Here is a 23,431-nt window from a genome sequence, read left to right on the forward strand (position 1 = left end):
GAAAACGGTCTCACGAAAAACGGCGGCGTGGCCCCTCTCAAGCTTTTCTCTAGTTACACACGTGATTATGGCTGCATTCGGTAAGACACTAGAAATGCTTCGAAGCGTTTGATTGACCAATCAGGACAAAAAGAGTAAAGATTTATTTATTCTGATTGGTTAATGCAATGCTTCGAAGCATTTCTAGCGTCTTCCCGACCGCAGCCTATAATCAATGTAGTTTCGATGCATTTTTCGTTTGACAGCCAATAATCGTAACCGATCATCTGTTCTCGCATGACATTTGTAATCCATGAAAACTATTCGTTAGGTTAAAAAGGCGGTTCGGTAAATTCCGACGAACCCACTCTCTCGCTGTGTTTACGTATATATATCCCGTTTCCCGTTATCGCTATGTATATGTATGTATGTATGTAGTAAGTACGTCGAAGATCGCCGAGTTCGATATGTATATATGTGTGCTTGTGTGTGTGTTTGTCGCATTTATCACTGATCGCCGGTAGTTAGTCGCGCTTTATTGCGGTTAAATATCAACTTTCTAACATAAAACGGAATCCAATACCGATTATGGCACAAGTACGCTACACTCGTAATTTATTCCTGCGTGGAATCTGCATTATATATCTGTTCGCATTCCTCAGCTTTTACATACAGATTCCGGGTAGGTATTTATATTGTCTTTAAGGTATCCTCCAATATCTTGACTTTGTGTTATGTGTTTATTTTTTCTCTCATGTTTTCTTGATCGCATGGAATTTTTTTCTTTCTTGTTATTCGCGAAATATGTTAATTCAAAGAATGTATATTTGCTATTTGCCACGTAAAAAAGAAAAAAACAAGAAAACTGCTTATAAATGTTGATTTCAACGACGCTTATGTGTGGCATTTTGGAATATTGTAAATAAAAGATTTTGCTTATTATCTAATAGTTAAAGATTACGTTTTTTTTTTTTTCGCCGGACGATGTATTTTATATTTAGATTATGAATCAAATTCTAGATCATGTATAAATTCTATTGCAGAGTATATATGTAAATTTACTTTTAGAAAAGTTGAGATGTAATATTATAGCGTTATTAATTAATAATATAAAATAGGATTGTATGGCGATAATGGAATCTTACCAGCCAGAACGCAGCTGGATCTGAAAACACGTGCAACACTATTTAATAAACTGAAGCAGAAACCGACATTCTTATGGTTTGCACCGTATCTAGGTTTAAACGTAGAGTACATGCTGGATGTATTATCTCTTTTTGGAATTATTCTCTCCTTTGCAGGGTATGTTATTACATTAAAAAACTGCAAGATTAACACTAAAAAAATAATTTTCTCTGCATAGAAAACATAATATAAAATATAATATAATCAACAAATTCAATTATATTAAAGTTATATATACATCTTGTTAATGCTTAAAATTATATTGCAGATTTGTCTCGCAAAAATTTTGTATTGCGCCAATATTTGCAGGACTATGGACCTTATATTATTCTTTGTATCAGATTGGTCAAACATTTATGTGGTTTCAATGGTGAGTTTTGTAATATTTTAACTATATAATGTATTTTTCACTATCATCTAGAGAATTATCAGATTCCTAATATTGCAAACTCTAATATTTTTTCTAAAATGTGTTCTATTGGATTATTCTGTTGGTTCACTTACAATACTTTATATATACATTGTTATGTAAGTTTAGGTACTTAACTTACGTTGTATAGAATAATATGTAACATTTATCTTTCAATGACAAGGATTATATTTCTATTAATTCAATGAATACTATCAACTGTTATAATTTTCTACATAATGAAATTAAACTTTATACATTCGAAATCTATATGTAAAATATAATTAAAAAATATATATAAGCGAAATATGTATAATGCAAAATATGTATTAATATATTTTATAACATTTACATATAATTTATTTATTTAACTATTAATGATTCAATTATTTAATAATTTAATGGAATATATGTGTTTTTTTAATTTATGCAGGGATATTTTATTATTGGAGGTCGGATTTCTATGTATACTTGTAGCACCATTTTGGTATTCTCATCGTGGAAAACCAAGCACTCCGAGCGATGCTGTGACATTCTGGACTGTGCGTTGGTTACTTTTCCGTTTGATGTTTGCTAGTGGAGTAGTAAAACTTACCTCAGAATGTCCATTATGGTGGAAATTAGATGGTAAAATAATTTTTGTAAAATCCAATATATAAAAATAATATTATACATTTTATTTATGAAATATTTCACTGTATTTTATAGCTCTAAATGTCCACTTTGAATCTCAATGTATACCTACTCCTCTGGCATGGTATGTACATCACTTGCCAACATGGTTTCTTCGATTAAGCACTGTTCTTACAAACATTATTGAGCTTGCCATACCGCTCTTATTTTTTGTCCTGAATAGAAAAGTGAGAATAATAGCATTTTATTTACAGGTATGTTAGCTATGATACATCTATAATAAGCTAGAATATCTATAACTTATAGATTAATTATCATTAATTATCATTATGATATTCCTTTAATATTCCAGGTATTGTTGCAAGTCTGTATAATTGCCACTGGAAACTACAATTTCTTCAACTTCCTAACGATTTGTTTATGCATATCCTTACTGGACGATCAATTTTTTTACAAACGAAAATCTAAGAATGATAAGTCAAGTATTATAAATTATCTCTCGACATTAATAAGCGTATTGGTTTATGGAGGAGTTATATATGGAACATATATTTATTATAATCTTAGGATAACAGACAATTGGACCATTCAATCTGATATTGGTATTTTATTTTATTGACAACAATCAATAACAATTTAATCTAATGTATATTTATATTGATCATGATTGTTTTTTTTTGTAGCATTTACAAAAGAACAATTTGATTATGTTCTTTCTCGCGTAGTATCGTTTTCTATATGCGTCGGTATAGCATCTCTCGGATTAACGGCAGTGGACTCTGTAGCTAATTCTGCTATGACTACAAAAGGGACGCGTAATAAAATTACAACAACAATAGTTACAATTTTCTACACCATAGCAGTGTGTTTGATTTTTGCTATAAGCCTTGTAAGTACAACAGACAATTCTGATTTATTTATTATTTTTAATTATTAATCCTTTAACAAAACACATAATGTGTCATGCATATATATAAAGTGTAAGGCATAAAATGCTCACAGGTACCATATTCCACTTTGCATACTTCTACAATTTTATCGAAAAATTCGACGATATCTGTTCAATTGAAACAGATGCATGCAAAGGTGGATCATCTTCATTTAGTGAACAGCTATGGGTTATTTCGTCGTATGACAGGAGTCGAAGGTAGACCAGAAGTTATAATAGAAGGGAGTGACAGTATTGATGGACCTTGGAAGGAATATGAATTTTTATATAAGCCAGGAAACGTTAACAACTCGTTGCCATTTGTTGGTAAGATGTTTATTTATTCAATGTTTGATATAAAATGTGTTATTTCGGAGCTACTTATCAATAAGCTAACTTTTTTCTTATAGCACCTCATCAACCTCGTCTCGATTGGCAAATGTGGTTTGCTGCATTAGGTACATATAAACAGAATCCATGGTTAATGTCGCTAACTTATCGTTTATTGACTGGGCAGCCTGAGGTACTGGCTTTAATAAATACCGTCGAAAGTCCATTCCGAGATAGACCGCCGAAATATATCAGAGCTAGTCTCTATTATTATCATTATACACCATGGAGCCAAACGTAAGTACATATAATATTTTGCAAGATAAATATGTATATAATTTAATTTACACGAATCAGAGTAATATATATTTTATCAATAATGTTCCTGCATATAGAACAAATACTAATGCTTGGTGGATCAGAGAGAAAGAGGGGGAATATTTTCCGATATTTAGCCGGGATCATCCACCATTTATCGACTATGTGAAAAAAATGAAGGTTATTCAAGACAAGCCTGATTTTAAAATCGTAAATGAACCATTTAAATTTATTCTGGACAATTTGAGATCTTTAGTCGGTAAGATAGAAGCGAGTTTATTTTTATGGGGTGTCTTTACAAGTGGATGTACAGTTATTGTAACAAGTTATAGTAGTTCGGTGTCAAAAAAGAAATAAATATTGAAAGATAATCCTTATAAAACTTGAGACATTACAAAAATTAAGAGATACCGGTATTAAAATGAAGCATGCAAATTGTAAAATATATATATATATATATATGTACTAACTAAATGAAGATTATGTACTTGCATATAGCATAGCTTACACACACAGGTACTTTTTGCATGTAAAATATACATTTACATTTCTTCTTTCTATATATTAGATCTCTGTCAGACAATATTAATCATTATCGTGTATAATAATGTATCATGTACGATGACGCGTATGATGCGCATTTTCAATAAATCTTCGCTCTAAAATATCTTAATATATAAATATATTAATAGAGGAAAAAAAACGCATATTGTTTCATATAAATTAACATTTTTGACATCTAACGGACGATATGTTCAAAGTGTATTTTATCGTGTCTCTTGTTTATACTTGTCTAAAATAATCTATTTTATTATTTCGTGTGCTTAAGTTGGTGATTATAAACAATATGTAATACTCGAAGTTGTATAAGTGTTATTATATATAGCATCGCTTATTATTAATTTTGCTAGTTTTAAAAACGGTAATATAATAGCATTTATAATAAAATAAAAAAGGAATTGTTTATTATCATAAAAATAAAAAAGAACATACTTTGATATATGTATGTAGAATATATTTTTTTACCTAGGTTATTGCTATCGCATTTTTCTAATATTGTTTTATGAAAAAGGAAGTTGTATCTTTTTCTTGATATTAATTACACAGGTGGTAAATAAATTACATAAAACTAAATTTAGTTAGTGCCACTCTCTTATGGCCATTAAATTTTATAGCTGTCATTTTCCTAAAATTTATAGCTGTCATTTTCCCAAAATTTATAGTTTTAATTTTATATTCTATAATCGTAGTAAAAGTGCACATATATATTTGTAATGTGTATATGTATATATATATATATATATATATACATATATTTTTTTTTCTTTTGTAATAAATAAGTTTATCTTACATCAGTTTACTTTAATACGGAAAAGGAGAATATAACATATTTGTGAAAAAATGTGCTTCCTTTAACTTACTTCCTTTATCTTTGATTAATTTAATGATATCAAGAATCAAATATTATTTTGCGATAATTTTATATTTTTTACAAACTACCTTGCAATTACGTACTATGGGAAGATCCGCAGTTTCAATATTGGAGTCAAACTTAGAACTGCTATTGGAAAGAGAGTTATAGTTATTTATTTCTTTATTCAATTCTCCAGAATTCACATCTTTAAATTTTCTCTTTTTCGAAACGGTTTTCTGATTCTCATCCTTTTTTGTCAAAAATATAGGTGCTGGTCCAGATAGTTCCAATATGGAGTTTGATAAACCTATGGGAAGTTTAAATAATTGCAGCAAACGAATTTGCAGCAATTGATATTCGGCGCTTTCCGTTTGTATAGGACAGTTTGTTGTTGTTTGTTCCGTTTCTTGTTGTTCACTTTTGAATAATAATTCGCAATGTTCAGATTTATTTTGACATTCATACAACAATTTCCAAAGAAGCAAATTCTTGAAACCTAATAAAGTTGCTCGATTCGGCATAATTATATTCGACATAGTGAATAGCTTTTCTTCATATTCATCGTTAGTATATTCAGTGCTTATAGGTATTTGCAATTTATTCGAGCATTTTCTTTGCTTGTAGTTTGTTAACTTCAAATCCACATCCGTACTATTATGATATTCTGGTGAAGTGCTCGCTTTATCAAAAGAGAGATTACATTCTAATAATTTGTATAAATTTATATGTCGCTCATCACATTCGTAATAATCACTTAGTAACAATTGACTAAATTTGTAAAATTGAATTTCTTCCTCATGATTAATGAAATCTATATAGAAAGTTGTAGAGAATTCTGTAGGCACATCGATAAGAAATTTTTCATTGACATTTAGCTCGCAATCTATCGATTGATCTTTTCTCTTTATCTTCTTTGTTCTTATGTATCCATCAAATGGTAATGGCGGTATGAAAGAACTTTCGCTAACTTTTTCGATACGACCAAACATTTGCATTCTGAACTTTTCTATTCGCTCATGATTTTGTATTCCATTATTTCTTACATTTATGTATTCTTTTAGAGAAGCCAAAAGTAGTTTCTCCTTTTTATTTAGATGCACAAAATTTACAGAACTACTTGAAAAATCAAAATTGACGTTTAATAAGTTCAATGTATCATACAATCTTCTAGTATCGTACGCGAGCTGTTCTGAATCGTAAGATTTTTGAGAATTGATAATTTCTAAAGGAGGTAAACTAAGAATTTCATACAATCTTAGCTGAATATCATCAATCGATGCGGTTTTATTACATTGTTCCAATGTATTCTTAGATAATTGCTTATACATTGAAACCTGTTTACCATTCTTAGATTGTCTAGGAATATCTTGAACAGAGATATTTTTCTTTATGTATTTTTGTATCGCGGTAAATCGTTGTCTCAATTCTGTTCTTGATTTGTTGGAAAAATTCATGGCTATCTTGGACCAATCGTTATTATAGTTTTTATGTAGTTGAAGCAGTCTCTCGTCATCGTCGATTGTCCATGTTTTGTCGTTGTTCATGTTTTTCATTACTGTATGATAGCGTTCATTGAGTTGTGTAGAAGTTCGATATGGCATCACAACATTTGAGATCTTACAGAAGTCCATGCCATATTTTTCTACCGCATCCATGAGAGTTTTTGTTTCCAAATAAGTGAACCTGCCTTTCCTTAAATGCGGCGCTGTCCTGTACATCCACCGTGTGTAAACCTGCTGCTTGGTTCTATGCCGCATATGATTAGCAACTTCGGACCAAGGAATGTAATCTCCGATCTGGAGTTGGTTTATGATATTCGCGAGACATTCATCTTCCTCCTTAGTCCAAGCATGTCCCAAGGATGGCATCTTCTTAATGGTATTATACCTGATGAAACATTGATAAGCACTACGATTTGTTTCTAACAACTGTGTAATGGTGTCCCAATCTTGATATTTACATTCTTTGGCATATTGCAACAGTTTCTTATCCTCTGCATTTGTCCACTCGCTCTTGTTGAAGTCGGGATGCAAATAGACATTCCACATGGCTTGGCATTCACCCGGTGAATGCTTATCGTCAAAATCTATTCTGGAAATCTTATGCCAATCAAACTCTCTCTTGCCGACCGCTCCCACCATTTCTTTAAAATTTCTAGGCAGCAGTAATGCCATATTTTTAGCTTGATTGTTCAATGTCTCTTCATCAGACTGTTTATCATCATTAAATCCTTTAGACAGTACCGATTCAATAGCCTCATTTTCTATGGCCTTTAAAAGTATTTCCCTGTCTCTTCCCGTCCAACGACTCGGTTTTCTAAGAGACGACAGAAATAACTCACCGCGTTGTTCCTTCAGCTTCATGTCACAGTTCTTGGGTGCTCTAAAATGATTCTTATCCTTAAAATATGGCATGCCAGCATTGGTGATTGCAATTCTACTAGGAATACGTAAACTCGACCTTTCACTGGAACTCATTTTTTCTTCCACTTCCTTTATCTTCCTCTCACACTCTTGTAACAAAACAATCAATTTTTTCTTGGCTATCATCAGGCCTGTGATCAATTTTTCATTCATCTCGTAAACGTTCAGAGACTCATTGTCCTGATTTTCATAGATATAGTTAAAACATTCATCGTCGCTCCCATCAAAATCTATCGAGGGAGTGCTATCAGATCGCGAATTACTAGAAATTAACTGTTGTTGTGGGTCGCTGGTTGTAGGCAAAGACAAAGCTTCGGTCAGAGCTTGAATATCAGCTTGAATGTCAGAATCGTCGGATTCGCTCATGATGAACAGAGATTTCTTCGCACGTTCTTTTTAATATGTCTGGTATCTCTGCATCTGACAAAATAGAACAAAGTAGAGTAAAGCGTTTAATCGCGTTCAATGAACAAAAGACAAACTTACGTACCGATAGCAATCGGACGTGCGATTTATCCTCGAGTCAAAACAGCATTGGAATCCAAAGAAAGTTCTCTCATATAATACAATGTCACCTAATTAAAATCACGCAATACCGGACAATGTGTCAATATCATTGTCAAACGAAATTGCACGATCGATTTTGTTCATTTCATTCTCGTGTTTAGCATACATACAATCAAAAATAGCGTGAAATCAGGAATCGTACGTCTCTTCTTCTTCTTCTGATTATTTAAATGATTATCCATCCCTTTGTGTAATATTCATCCGTTCTTTCTTTTTCGAGTTTTGACATAAAAAGAATAAAGACACGTGTTGTTGAAACTGTCGGACGGAGGAATAAATCGAAAGATATATCCCGCGCATATGCAGGCTGCGTTCCAATATTCACTGCCAGTACTGAAAATCTATAGTGTACGTGACGTAAACTATAGATTTTCAGTACTGGCAGTGAATATCATCGAAATGCAGTAGTTTCCTTATATAACAGATGCCGTTATTTTTCAGTCGCGTACATACTATACTTTATCGCAATGGGTATCATTAGACGAGAAAAGAACAGATAATATTAATAGATGATAATTGTCAAGTCTATTAATTTCTGTCGCATCACTGAAATTAAATTATTATACCAATAATATCATATATTTGTAAGAAATTTATTTGTTCCAGTCTCTTCGTAAAGTTAAATTCTTTTCCTATATGTTTAATATTAGTTATAATTGTATATGTCTGGTTTTCTTAATACAGTATTTAATATATTATTAGTGCGTTTTATAACTCAAAAAAAAAAAAAAAAAAAAAAAAAAAAAAAAAAAATTTTTTAAAAAAAAAAAAGAAGAAAATTTATTAGCAACTGTCAAAAGCAATCACATATGCCATGCAAATTGACTATCGAATAAAAAATGTCTGAAGTCCCGAAAATGTTCCTCTATCCTACAGGACGAGGATAACATAATAAAAAGATTTTAATTTTTATATTATTTTTCAATTGATTGTTACACATGATACACATGAATATTTAGACGTGATACCGAAGATCCTGAAGATAAATCGACTCGGTCGTAACGCCAAGCGCACATGTGACGGCAGCAGGTACCGACCATACCGACCCCGATGCGGGGGTGACTTACAAACACGAATCAGTTGGGGTGCGTTCGAAAATTCTACTCGTGGCATCAAGCAGTATCGAATTGACCAATCGGAACAAAGAAATCTTTGCTCCTTTTATCCTGATTGGTCAACTCGATACTACTCCAGCCCACGCGTAAGATTTCTTAACGCACCCCTACGTCGTCTAGACTATAGTAATCAAGTAGCGCGGAGAGGTTGGGTTCTCCCAGTCTGCGATCGTGTGCGGTGTTTGTATAATAGGTTACGCTGCGCGAGATGACGTTTGTCGCTTGTAAATATCGCTCATGCCGGAATGTACAGTGAACGGTTGAGCCGCCCGCTGTCGTAGCCGTCTCCCACCGCGTCGAGATCAGGAGACGAGCGAACTCTACGACGTCTCCGTCGAGGCCACTCGGCGCGCCGACCGACCCGACCGCCGACCCCGTGAGCGAGTGCGACGGTGAGGTTATGACGTGCGAATTGAGCTGAGGTCGATCGTGCGTGTTGTGCCCGTCGTGCGCATCCGATGTTTATTGTCGCACCCTCTCCTCCTCGGCACAGCAAAGGTAAACCGCGCGGCCCGCGGCTCCGGTCGCGGCGACGGCGCCGCGTGCGTTTCCGACGCACCGCATCGCGCCGCGACGCCGTCGCCGCCACCGCCACCACCACCGCACGCTCCCGCGAATTGACAAGACCCTAACCTCCTTTAACCCCGTTCGCTCTCGCGCTCGATTGCGCTCTCGCAGTTTGTTTTCGCTTGCCACGGCACGCTACACGCTACCGGGAAGACCCTCCCCCCCCCTCCCTTCCCCCGTTAGTTTTCCCTCCGTCGTCTCCTCTTATCCTCCGCGATAGAGAGTTCTCCGATCGGTCTTGTCTGTTTATCACTTCTCCCCAATGTTATGCATATTCCCCCCGCGTCAGTCGTGGAGATGACATAGGGTATCATTAGTCTCATCAAACACGGCGGGATTTCTCGAGTTTTGCGAAAAACCGCATGAAAATGGATTCTATGACTGTCACAATGACATTTTAAATGTGTGTTGATAGTAGAATTGTGTGAGTTGTCTATCGGTAGTTGTTATTAATTGCCTTGTCTCTTGGAGATGTAATAAATCAGTTTCAAACTTTTCTCTCTCCTATGGTTTCTTCATGTTTTTATGATGTTTGTAGAAAAATTTGTTGATGAAACATCCAGCATGTGTGTGTTGTTTAAGAGCCATTACATAGAATGCACTGTGATGGTAAGTTGATTTAACTTGTAAAAACATGTGGATTTTTTTTATGATTCTCTGATGGTAGAGAGATCTACATTCAGTTTTTTTTTTTTTCAGTTTTTGTCATCATTTTTATCATTTTTATCATTTATATTCTAAATTGCAATGTATGAAGAATTTGTTGATTTAATTTGGTTTAGTAATATTGCAAGAAACATGTTCATTATATGGCATGCTATGTGTATGTACATAAAAATTTGAGATACATATATGTACAAGTAATCCAATTTATATTTTATAAATTTGTAGTAGCTCCAAAATGTTATTTATAAATGAATGATATTAGATAGGTAATTATTATTAGATAGGTAAATATATCCAAGATATATTTAAAAATACAAAACAGATTTGCAAATTGTAATTTAAAAAATTTGTTTAACATAAGTGATTAAGGAGAGATATGCAGGTTTTATATATTTAAAGCTATAGATCTGTTGTATAGTTTTATATGTTAGATTTTATCTTTTTCCTTTTCTTTCTTTAAAAATCTATATCTTTCTCATTTTTAATATAAAAGTGTAGAAAAAGAGAGAGAGAAAGAGAAGATACACGTACACAACAGAACTGATTTTACATTATCTGTAAATTTATATATTAAAGTTATACATAGCTTTTTTTATTTTTACTATTTAATAATATAATTATAATTACATATAATTATATTTAAAGGTTATACATGATATAATAAATTTCAATTAAAGTACAATTGTACAATTTTATTTTTTTCTAAAGATTATAATACTAGAATAATCAAATAGTTAATAGTTTATTATTTGAAAATTAGATATTAAAAATTTTTAAAGAAAAATTTGTTTTTGTTACTAAGTAATTAAGTTGTAAGTTATTTGTAATCAATTTTTTGTTTCAAAACCGATTATTGACAAACTAAAAAAAGTTTTTCTTATTATTATATATATTTATAATGAACAAATATCAATTGTTTTTCCCATATCTTTATGATTACAAATAATTTAATGCTATCCATAGTTTATGTTATCTTCAACACCAATTACAGTTTATGTGAGCAAATAATACATTTAGTAATATATCTAGTGGGATACATTTCAGAATATGAACGATTATTACCGCCTCAGATATGACATTAAGTGGCACCAGTAATCAGAAATTACAATGATTGGTGCAACCTGTAGTTTGGAAGATGCGTGTCAGCGGGCTCAGGTGTGTGACAAAGTTTTTGAATTGCAATCCATCGATATATAGCGATGAGATTATTATTCTACATTGTTTACATTTACTAAATGATTAATCATCGCCTCATTTATACAGGATATGATTAATCAAGTATCCAGATGTTGGAAGAATGCACTAGGTCCGGATTCTTTGGCCTTAATATCGAATAAATCGTTGCCCTCTCAAAAAAAAGAACAGAATCACTCCAGGCATAGTATCCAATCCAAACTCACCAGACTCTATTTTGAAGAACTCTCCAAAGTTCCTCATGCAACCCCAGATTCAGTTTTGGTATGTCCACTTTTTACACAAACATCTTTTTTATTAAATGTTTAATTCTTTTTATAAAAAACTATAAACGCTCTAAAAACTATATTACACTCGTATTTTTGTATGCAAACACAATATACAATACATAAAATGCGTTGTATTTTAAATGTTATATAGAACAATCTTGAGAATGAGTGCGATCTTTTGGGACGGTTAGTGCAACGAGAAGGTTTACATACATTAATTGTTAATCTCTATGCTGGTAATAAAGGATACTCATTAGCTGTAAGAAATAGGTGAGCATACATTTTCTAATGTTAATTATCTTTCTAAAACATCTGAAATGCCAAACAGTTATGATATAGTTTGATGTTCTTTCTTAGTTAGTGGTGATATTATTACAATATGTAAATTATGAAAAAAAGCTTTACAATTTGTTTACGACTAACTACATTATATACTATAAATATATTTAAATTTATGGCTTTCTGACTGCTTTTTTAATGTTGCTGTATGATTGCTATTTCTATGCCACAAAATTATTTTAATGTATTGTTAGTGTCAATCATAATATGTTGAGAATTTTAATTTGGCCAAGTTTAAGACATCTAATATTTATATCAGAGAAATGCACTTCACATGTAACTGTTTTTTTAAAATATAAATTAATTCCTTAGATTTTTATATAGAATTGACCATTAATATTGAGATTTTTTTTCTTGATATAGTGATAAGGGGAATCAGTATGATAAAAATTCATTATTAGCTGAGACTCAACTCATGGGTTACGAACAGGGTGAACTACTTTCATGCATAGATAATGGCCAACTGCCGGCTATGTTAGCCGAACAATTAGAATCCAATTATTCACATTTATTTTATGATGGTTGCATAATCGCTGAAGTCCGAGATTATCGAAAATCATATTCTCACAACAGAGCCGAAGTTCATCATGTACTTCTTAAACCTACGACACAGGTAAGATTTGGCCATTGAATATATGGTTTAAGTTAAATTTCGAAAATTCCTGTTTATATATATTCAGAGCGTACTTTCGGATGTGTCGACGCTTACGAATGACGGAGATTGGAGCCATGAGGAGCGGTTAATGTTGGAATCACATCTAGTGGCAGCTACCCAAGGACCTTTATGCTTAGATCCGAATCCTATTCCCACTTTAGCTAGTACAAGAATTAAACAGTCTAAATTATTGCTTACCGATCATCAACTCATGCGACAAGCCAAAAAGTTTTCTCAGGTAATACTTTAGAGTTTGAAACTTATTTATAGTTTAATATAAATTAATATTTTTAAGAAATTGGCGTAATTAAAGATCTAGAAATATGTTAGAAAAAATAATTATTGGATATTAAATAACATGGAATAATATTTCAATTATATGAGGAAATTATCGTTTATACACTGCTTGCTATGCGCCATATCTAATTTGCATGAAGCAGCAGTAAACATTGTATTGCTTGATATTAGGTCACAGTTAATCGAAAAAGAAAATTGGAACAATTGGCTCAGCCAGAAGGACAAACAATACAGGACTTAATGCAAAAATTCCGTGCAAAAAGAAGAGGATTAGCGACAAACACTGCCTGCCCACCGCCTTTTCTCACAAGTCCTCCTTTGCTTCCACCATCTTCAGCAATCGAAGTTTTAAGGTTCTTATGATAAAGCATGTCTTTTCTTTTTGTATTATTTGTTGTAGTTTATATTTTTTCTTTCTTTCTTTTTTTACATTTTTACTGTGAAATATCTGCAAAATTAATTAGCAATGAAATTTGATTAGATATGCAAAAGCATACGAACGGCCACAAGAAACGATAGACTGTACGCCACAAGTTATAGAAGAGTATATATTAGAGCCTGCCGAAAGTCAAGATTATATAAAGCTCTCGATCCTTCAAAGACCCGCTACTTCCGAGTACCTTGGAGAACTTTATATGGATAAAAATCATTGTGATGGAAAGAAGAACGGTTCTTCTTGCCGGTATGTGCATTTTATATTAATGTTTATAAATTTCTATTTAGGTATTTTTTTTTAATACAATTTGTGTAAATATTGCGGCACTCTGAATTTATTTTTTAGGTTTACCTTAGGTACCAGAGCCGTGGCTAATCATTATTATCAGCAGTTTAAAGAAATATTTACGGAGGAGGGTAGGAAGAATGTGAGAATAAAACATATTATATCAGGACAGACTCGTATTGCATGTACACCTGGCATGCAGCGAGCGCATCAACAGGTATGTGCCATATTCTTTTCCATTTAATATTTTCTAATCAATTACTTTATTTTGGATATTCTTTTCTTTTTAATTTCTTTTTCTTTTCAGGCGCAACATGCGAAATTAACAGCTCGACAATTGCAACAAATTCAATCGCAACAGATAGCACAGCAGGTTTGTAAACTATATGTCATACAGAATGAATGATTAAGATGAAAATAAAATTTATTTAAATATTTCTATTGATGATATAAAAACAGAAAAATATATAAACATATATAAAAACTCTCTCATCGATAATCGAGTAATGCCCTATCTCACAATCGTGTAAAAATTTCCAGCAAATACGCATGCCATTTCAGATTCTGTCACGGGCTCAAGGGCAATTAAATACTTTGACTGGTCAAGTAGCTTCGATGAAGGCTATGACAGAAGCCACCACCTCCGTACAAAATAGTCTATCGTGCGTGGACTCAGCGAATATGCCACAAGTTATTCCACAGAACGATGCTACCGTATTGAGCTCCGGGCAGTCTTTGGCCAATGGTGGCTCCAATGCATCGACTTCCGTGCAAGTTGATAATCCCGCGATGGCAGTAGCGGACAATACTTGTAATGGGTCTGGTATTCTGGTCTTTCAACAAAAGTCGAGTGGTACTATTAATAATGCGACGTCCACTAATGTTCCAGTCTTGGTAAGTTTTTATTTGCTTTTCTATATTTCATGACATACAGACATCGAATTTGAATCCATGTAATAATACGAAAAATGCAAATACGCGACATTGCACAATGTTACATAAAATTAGAATTAATGAAAATTTTTTATTTAATTTTGTAATCTTTTTATCTTTTTAAGCTTTTTATTTAAAATTTACAGCAAGCGCAATTACAAGCAGGAACGCAGAACTGTATAGGTGAAACTGCCAATCAGAATCAAAATGAGCCGCCGTTCAAGAAGCATTCGACTAATCCGGCTATAAGCGCTCTTGTTACTTCCCTTATGAATTCCGCGCATCAATTTCAGCAACAAGCCGCAGGTTTGCTATTGCATTACAGTCAGAAATTACTTTCGCGTTTTTTCTTCATATAATTTATCCACAATGCTTGTGCTTTTCATAATTTGACATTACATTTCATGTATCTTGCAGCCAATGCTGCAGCCGCAGCTATGAACAACAATGCGCAAGCTTCAAGCAAGTCGAGCAATGCCGCGATTCTTAGTTTATTAAATAGCACTCCTGCGAATTTGGCTCAACAGAAAGTTCAACCCCGAAAGATTTCTCTCAATGCTTCCATCCCATCCAGAGTTTTTAGTCATGGCAACGTGATCAATGTACCTAGCACTACGGGTCAAGTATGTTTAGTAATGTAATTTATTAATAACTTATCATCTTGCTATATATATTTTATTTATATCTTATATGCATCCACACACACACACACACACACACACACAGAATTCAAATGGATATGTTTATGTTGTAATATTAATCAAGCACATATAATTAATAATTATTTTATATATTTAATCCTTTTTTTTATACTGATTGGTGTGCGCGTGTGTGTATGTGTGTGGGATTATTTATTAATTAATTTGATATAAAATGTATAAATATCGCTAATATCTCAAAAATTTCAGGTACGCGTGAGTCTGAATTCTGCTTTGACTGGACAACTAGGATGCAAACAACAACCACTGAAAACGACCACTGTGAGACTCGCGCGAGTACAGGATCCCACGTCTACCCTTGGTTTGTCAATGCCGGGACTTTCGGCTATGCTTGCTGGTACAGTAAACAATATTTACAGATTTTTAAAGATTCTATAACAATAAAAAGTACAATATAAGAAATTTGTATACATTAATCACATTGATTATACATAATGCTAAAAATTGAGTTCATAATATTTCCAATATTTATTAAAAATATATATTTTAAATATTAAATATAAATTAGATAGTACTTTATTATAAATCAATATTTTTTTAGTCTTGTTAATAACGTAATATACGCGATTCGAATAGGTACGCCGTCGGCGGATAATCCTATACCTGGGATGAATTCGGCTTCGTCACTGCTCGAACGGCTCACTGCTTCTTCCAGTCAGAGCAGTCAACCAGCGAGTCCGATGACCAGTCCATCGCCGACTAATGTGAATCTACAAGGCGTGAACCTCACTAGTCTGCCAAACTCTATCAACGGCCTGCAAAACGTACAGGTTGTTTGGGACGACTGTCCAATTATTTTATACAAGCCGATGTATAGTAGAAATATACTACGTATACTATCGGTTTTTTGATAGGTATCGTTTTCGGGTTTGCCGCAACCCATCACGATGTCATTTACGATGTCTCCAAGCTCTGCAGGCACTGTCACACCCGTTATCGTCTCCCTGCCTATATCGTCCGCCACAAATACCTGCACGACGGTCTCGAGCGTTAGTATCGACTTACTTATACAGATAATTGCAAAACGGTTTTGTGGACTAACGATAATGAGCGGAATATTTTTTTTATACATATACATGTAAGTTCTCACCCTGCATGAAATATTTTAGCACATGCTAATTAGCTATCTATTGGGCGCATGTGTATTGTACCAAAAGGATTATTATTGCGATATACAAAACATAGATGACGGATAGTAATATATATATATATATATATATAATCTTTAAGTATCATTGCAACATATGCTATTTCAGATGGTGGCTACCACTGTCGTTACGACAGCTATTGCTGGGAGTACGCCAACAGTAGTGATCGCGAATCCTGCCAATCCTGCTCATTTGTCTTTACCAATTGGTAATATATATTTTATACATATCGTTGTTTGAACTTGCTCCATCGGCATTCATTTTTTTTATATATTTTTTGTGTTAAATATCTATATTTAAAAAAATATAAATTGTTTTACAAAACTTTTTGTAATTTTATAGTTATAGAAAATTTTTTATAAAAACAATTCCATTATTTTTTAATACGATATAGAAAAATTTGATATGTTTATAAGAAAATTTAACACATCTTAAAAATTTAAGATTACTTTATGTCTCTATAAGATACATATATCCTGAAGGCACACATGCCTTCAAGATTTATATATTTATTTTGTTATATATGCAATATCATATGATATCTAATATTTCATTGGCCATATGCATTTCAGCCCAAATAATACCATCTGTAAAAGGATTGTCGCAGCAAAATATAAGGAGTAATAATGCAGTAACTCTCGCACAGGTATTAATCTAACAGTTAAAAAGCTGCAGTTTCTTTTAGAGTGCACCCACTATTGTAGAATAACAAAATATAAAATTATAACTATAAAAAATAAAACATGTCTACATATATTACATCTTGTAAATATATATCTAGTCAAACATTGTATACAACTATGTGAGAAATGTATTCCGAAGATTTTATAATAATTAATGTTATATATCATTAGGGAGGACAAGCAATCCAGCTCATTGGATCTCAAAGGCCGCGATTTAATCATATGACTCGTCAAGTACAATCGAATCAAGTTAAATCGGCTGTCCTATCGAATCAGCTGGTGACAGTTGCCAAAACAGCGAATCAGTTGATATTGTCTGGTAACAAACAAGTATTAACTCCTATAATGAGTAAGTTTATAATTTCGAATTTTATGAAAGCAAATAGTAATCAATATTTTTTCATGTAGCACTTTGCACGTTTATTAATTATAATGATATTTATATATAAATTTTGTACATATATACACAGCCGCGACGAAACCTGTGCTTATGGCGTCACAGACGACGCCTTCTTCCCAAGTAGTACCTGTTAATAAACAAACTCTATTGACAAAATCCTTGCACGCCAGGACTTCTACTGGTCAGTGCAGCCAGCAAACGCAAAGTCTCGGGGTGACTACTCTATCACAACAACAAGTATGTACAAATTATATATTAAGAGATTGGCTTTGAATACATCTCTTGAAGTGAAGTAGTAATTTTATTATTAAATTAGAGAAAGGAGAAAAAGAAAGACGAAATATTACTTATATTAATTATTTATAAAAATGTATAAATTATAAAAATAATAGTTCATAAAAATTTATATAGAACAATATTTAGAATTAATTTAATAAACACTTTCATAAGCACATTTATATTTATTTAAAGGGTTCAGCTATATCACTGCATAAAAGGTAAGGAACATTTATTCTGATGTTATAGTTTCAGCAATTACAACAATGTCTAGCTGCGCAGCATAAAGTTGCCGTCGCGGCGGGAAGTTCTCAAAGTAGAACCCAAATTGAAGCTCAGAGAAATTCCACGTCTGCCCCCGGGGAAGATCCCGCCTGAACATGTTCAAATAAATGATAATGTTATGATCATGTTACGTCGAAATAATTGGAGCCCGCCTAGAAGAAATGTAATTAGGCATTTATATATTATATTAAGATCGAACTTGAGATTATAAATATTCGCATGTGGAAATGTATGATGAATTGTGTCTCTCTTGAATTATGTCCACTTTTATTAGAAAGAAATTTTACTCGCGAACGATTTACGTTTGCCAACAGAGAGAATATATAAAATATTTTACCAGATCAGTATCGTAATGTTATTACGCCAATGTGCAATAAAATTATTTCTGTCAATCCCGCCTTAAACGTTGCTTTAGGAAGGTTTCAATTATTGTACATATGACTTATACATACGATACGATTCGTTTTATATTAAAAATGTAATAAATATCCAAGTTTTTTATTCATCTTTATCCCTTTTCATACCATAATTAAAATCTTTCAATTGGTTATCGTATCCTTAATTTATCTCACGAATAAAGAAAGCAAATGATATCGTTTGATATGTTTTATTTGATTTAATTATATATGCAACAAATTTTGTTTAATGTATTAAAATTTATCTCATTTTTAAATTTTTTCCAAAACAGATATTAAAAATATTATTTTACGAATCTCACCTACTTATATATTTCAAGTATTGTACCTTATAATTACTATTTTACGTCGATCACAATGTGCTCAGATACTATTTTATATCTAACAATAAGTTACATACGAGTATATATATATATATATATGAGTACTCATTTTAGTAAATTTCTACGATGCAAAAATTCCAGTGCATCGTTGCATCCTTGCCTACATATATTCGAGAGAATCTGCAATTCAAAAAAAATATAATATTATGTTTGTTGCATATTTCACACATTTTTACATCATATCAGTAAAAAGTATAACTAAGATTTTTTTGTTTTACCTCTGTTTTAGGCGGAAAGAATACCTGTATGAACCTATATATATTTTGCTTAGAAAGTTCTATGCTCGTATTAGAGACATTGAGCTGCAAAATAGAGATACACTAATAATATAGACGAGCGATAATTAAAATCGACGAGCTAATTTAACAGGCGCATGCTCGTTAATTTAATTTTACATATATCTTTATTATTTTTTTGAGCTTCTTTAGCAAAAAAATACGCGCGGAAACGAGCACGTACGTGAAAAAGCTGATGCGAGATATCTCTAGGGCAAATATCGCTCTCTCCGCAAAATGGACATACAGTAATAGTATCTTCATCGAACGTAGGAAGATTGTCGCTGAAACCACCGTCCATGTACCTGATACCGTGAAATCGTGGTGGCAGCAAACCGGAATACAACGGCACAAACGAAGTGGCTAGTAGAGCCTGTATAAAAAAGAAATACTAATAGTATATAAAATAGCGTAAAAATTTTTTATATACACGGCTTCCTTGGGAGAAAAGATTTTTATAGTTTATATAAAAAAATCGATTTGCTACCTTGGTAAAATTTCCCTCAAATAATAAGAATTACTTTTTACTCTTGCTATTATAATAATAATATTTCACTTTAATTTTAATATGATGAATTTATTACATCAATCTAATATATCAATTTTGATTTTTGATTACAGAGAACAATGCAAATTATAATATAAGCGATACAAAGCTAAAAATTTTCTTACTTGTAGTAGATCTTCTTTTGAATTGAATTGTGAGACTATCACGTTCTTCCTATCATATACTCTAGTCAATGAGATATGCAGTTTGCCATTTACACGGATGTGAGCGTCGTCCGGTAGAATCTAGAATGACAACGAAAATCGCGTTCTTTTTGCATTGTCGTGAGAGATTTCAATAATCTGATTTAAATAGTATGTTATCGATATATAATACTCTAAGAATGACCTAAAAGTATATATATATATATATATTCAGGGTTTCTCGCTTGCAATTTTTATCTCTTAATTTGTTGGAAAGTTTTCGCTCTTCTTCTTTCGAATATTATTTGCTGTTTATAAACAACAAATAATAAAATTATCAAGGTGCATGTATTATAAATAGCCGATAAAAAATTTATTTAAAATTTCAAAACTGATTCAAAAATTTTGCTTCGCATACAGTATTGAATACATAAATATTACTTAGGCTGAAAAAAAGCGGCATATAGAAAAACAGCCGTGAAATTCAACTTAATATTATTGTCATGTTTTGTTATACTAACCTTCTGTAGGTTCTCCAATAATATGTCTTGCACATTGAAATACGGACTGAGTGGTCCAAGTGCGTGTTGTCGCGCTGTATGTGCCATGTATAAAACACCATTTACAGTTTCTTCTAAAATGAGAAAGAAGAGAGTGAAACAATCATATATATGTGCAATTCATTTAAAGCGGAATTAATTGAGGTTGTTAGGATATTTACGCATTTTATCCACGCATTTATATATGTTTAGTTATTAAAAAGCATGAAGAATTAAAAAAATTTAAATGATTTATTTTATATAGACGAAAATCTCGCGTGATACTGATATTTTTACATATTTTTACACATTTCTTTTTAAGATAGACATTTTTTGTTAAAAAACAAACGCGTAAATTCAAATGCAAATTCTTGCAATCACAGTGTATCTAAAACCGATCAAAATAATTTTTCTTTTTTCTAAAGATAAAATAGTGTGTATGATCATGTACTATATATGTATGATATTATGTCATATGAATTATCAGTATGTTATCGGTATAAGCCAAACGTGTCAATGGCTTAGAACTTTTTAAAACGATAATTTTATGATTGGAGATAAACTTCGGTCAAAGACCTAATATAAAAACTTCACTTGTGCCGTTAAAAATATGTATCATAAAAAAAGAAAAAGAGATACGATATCAAAGTATAAGTAATGGGCATATATTCGATTTAATTAATTTTATCTTGACAAGTTGTCGTACGACTTTACAAAAATTGTTAAAATCAGGCACTTACCGAGGGGCATATCGCAAAGTAAGCAACACGCGGCCATAGCACCCGCGGACGCGCCACTTAATTTATTCAGCGGTAAATGCGGCGCGTACTTTTTCAAACCGATGGCCACGCCGATGTGATAGATGCCGAGAAAACCGCAACCGGCGAACGACAGATTCATGTCGCTCTTTGTCGTTTTGTCTTAATATAATAACGCGATGCTGTCCCTCGCGTCGTCTATTCTTCCTTTCTTCTCGATCCTCTCGTATTTTTGCGAAGAAACGCGGGAAAGATCATCGAGATCTGTCACTCCCACGTGTCTGATTTTTGAATCATACGCGTACGAGAAGAGCACGTCTTTGAAGAATGCTCTTGATTTCTTTTCCGCGTATCCGTCCGCTCGAAGTAATGCGAAATGCCAAGAGATACATGTGCTACGACGGCCGATCATGTGCTGTCAACGTGCGAGAGCAAGAGTCATTCGCAATAAAGGTCCGGATGCTCTTTGAAGAACGGAGAGGGAACAGTATTGCGAAATGGTTGAAAAAAAAACGTAAACGATTCTTCACACATCAATATCATAATATTACTCTCTGCTCACATATAAGATTGTTTCTATGAATTGAATTTTCGCTTTAATGTATTACTTTTCAGAGGAAGATTTTTTAAATATTCTGCATATAACTTTTATATGTATATATATATATACGCAAACCAATTTGTTTTATGTAATGCATCTCGTAATTGATCAGTCTACTCTTAATTCACTTCGTGAATAGATTAAAACAACATCGATATCTTATTTTGCTTAATTATATACAGCATAAACACATTCGCAAATTTTGTTTAATATATTAAAATTTATTCCATTATTTGTATTTTTTCAAATTTTATCAGAAGATTGTCTTATTATCCAACTGTGCTTAACATTTATATGTATTTGTACATTTGGACTCATTCGCGTGCGTGTTATGCAGACTTATTTATAAATATTATAAAAATGTTCGCGTTAAATATATATTATAGAATATAATTTTTTACCACAGCAGATCATAAAGGACGCGCAAAATTATAACAGCGAGACAATTACTTATAATTACATATTCTTTTAATACAATGCTATTGTGTAACAATTATCAATTATACATGTATAAATATCCCAACTTTTTTAAGTAAAAATCTAGTTTCTAACATTTAAAAAATACCAAAAAATAAATATTTTATTAATACTTATAAAATATCATCACAACTGTTTCAATAAGCATTATTTGTGTTTCCTTTACACATCATTCATAATAAGTAACAAAGTATTTCCTCCAAATATCAACTTAGTCTAACTAATATTTTTATATTTATAGTTACAAAACAGGAGAATTAATTTAATTATATTTGATTTGTTCGTTAGTATTTATTTTGCTTATTCTATGTATAGATAAGATACTACATACGCGTGTAACCATTCATAATAATCGTCAATAATGATGTAAGATTTTATATTAGCTTATAAAAAGATTTGTAAAAAGAATCGACATCTTATTACAATATTTCTAATATTTCTTCAATTAGATCTTTTGTAAATTAACAAGAAAATTATTTATGATGATAGATAAAATTAAATTAAAAAATGAAAAATTATATTTTATATTATTTAAAGTAATAATGGGTAAAAAAAATATATTTGCATATCATTTAGGATAATTTTATATCACAAAAAGAATATAAAGGTATTGCTATGCAAAATACTTTATTTGCATAAAGGTTTTTTATTTTGAAAAAATGCTTTATTCAAATAAAAGCAATATAACAAAAAACATTTTACAACGACTTTTTTTCTTATATTTTTTTTCTATTTCAACGAAATTATTTCTAAAAAAAGAGAGAAGTTTTTTTTACCCAATATTCTTATATAAAGCAAAACGTAAAATAATAAATCACATAACATTCTTAATATTTAAA

At 32.0% G+C, this 23,431-nt stretch overlaps 4 protein-coding genes across 11 annotated transcripts; 2 read left to right on the top strand and 2 right to left on the bottom strand.

The window, feature by feature from the left end:
• The first annotated feature begins 314 nt into the window (after positions 1–314).
• Positions 315–4,730, top strand: LOC115236313 (lipase maturation factor 2-like). The gene is made up of 10 exons (XM_029808674.1): positions 315–661; positions 1,098–1,281; positions 1,433–1,534; positions 2,007–2,200; positions 2,282–2,460; positions 2,559–2,808; positions 2,890–3,095; positions 3,209–3,461; positions 3,545–3,761; positions 3,860–4,730. The coding sequence occupies exons 1-10, from the start codon at positions 568–570 to the stop codon at positions 4,137–4,139; spliced, it is 1,959 nt and encodes a 652-aa protein (XP_029664534.1). The 5' UTR covers positions 315–567; the 3' UTR covers positions 4,140–4,730.
• A 63-nt stretch (positions 4,731–4,793) lies between these two features.
• On the bottom strand, positions 4,794–8,858 carry LOC115236314. 3 transcript variants are annotated; one of them, XM_029808677.1, is made up of 3 exons: positions 8,297–8,857; positions 8,110–8,194; positions 4,794–8,039 (listed from the first exon to the last, which is right to left on the bottom strand). In XM_029808677.1, the coding sequence occupies exon 3, from the start codon at positions 7,983–7,985 to the stop codon at positions 5,247–5,249; it is 2,739 nt and encodes a 912-aa protein (XP_029664537.1). In that variant the 5' UTR covers positions 7,986–8,039; positions 8,110–8,194; positions 8,297–8,857; the 3' UTR covers positions 4,794–5,246. The 3 variants fall into 3 exon arrangements, with proteins under 3 accessions (XP_029664537.1, XP_029664538.1, XP_029664535.1); XM_029808678.1 differs by lacking the exon at positions 8,110–8,194 and having other exon boundaries at positions 8,297–8,858; XM_029808675.1 differs by having other exon boundaries at positions 8,110–8,857.
• Positions 8,859–9,442: 584 nt separating this feature from the next.
• LOC115236394 (transcription factor SPT20 homolog) lies at positions 9,443–19,620 on the top strand. 6 transcript variants are annotated; one of them, XR_003884178.1, is made up of 22 exons: positions 9,443–9,799; positions 11,579–11,689; positions 11,798–11,992; positions 12,149–12,267; positions 12,700–12,949; positions 13,017–13,229; positions 13,460–13,641; positions 13,770–13,970; positions 14,070–14,226; positions 14,317–14,382; positions 14,571–14,903; positions 15,089–15,248; positions 15,360–15,565; positions 15,851–15,998; positions 16,238–16,431; positions 16,516–16,650; positions 16,918–17,017; positions 17,382–17,455; positions 17,664–17,841; positions 17,963–18,129; positions 18,418–18,616; positions 19,482–19,620. XR_003884178.1 is itself a non-coding variant. In XM_029808808.1 (22 exons), exons 3-22 carry the CDS (start codon positions 11,642–11,644, stop codon positions 18,544–18,546), a joined length of 3,255 nt encoding a protein of 1,084 aa, XP_029664668.1. In that variant the 5' UTR covers positions 9,444–9,799; positions 10,407–10,477; positions 11,579–11,641; the 3' UTR covers positions 18,547–18,939. The 6 variants fall into 6 exon arrangements, 5 of the variants coding, with proteins under 5 accessions (XP_029664671.1, XP_029664668.1, XP_029664667.1 ...); XM_029808808.1 differs by lacking the exon at positions 19,482–19,620 and adding an exon at positions 10,407–10,477 and having other exon boundaries at positions 9,444–9,799; positions 18,418–18,939; XM_029808811.1 differs by lacking the exon at positions 19,482–19,620 and having other exon boundaries at positions 18,364–18,939.
• LOC115236398 (patatin-like phospholipase domain-containing protein 2) lies at positions 19,074–23,108 on the bottom strand. Its single transcript, XM_029808821.1, has 6 exons — positions 21,497–23,108; positions 20,739–20,851; positions 20,200–20,319; positions 19,712–19,900; positions 19,471–19,554; positions 19,074–19,372 (listed from the first exon to the last, which is right to left on the bottom strand). Exons 1-6 carry the CDS (start codon positions 21,654–21,656, stop codon positions 19,298–19,300), a joined length of 741 nt encoding a protein of 246 aa, XP_029664681.1. The 5' UTR covers positions 21,657–23,108; the 3' UTR covers positions 19,074–19,297.
• Between the last annotated feature and the right edge of the window lie 323 nt (positions 23,109–23,431).

The sequence above is a fragment of the Formica exsecta genome, unplaced genomic scaffold (assembly GCF_003651465.1).
Source record: "Formica exsecta isolate Colony F162 unplaced genomic scaffold, ASM365146v1 scaffold247, whole genome shotgun sequence".
NCBI lineage: Eukaryota > Metazoa > Arthropoda > Insecta > Hymenoptera > Formicidae > Formica > Formica exsecta.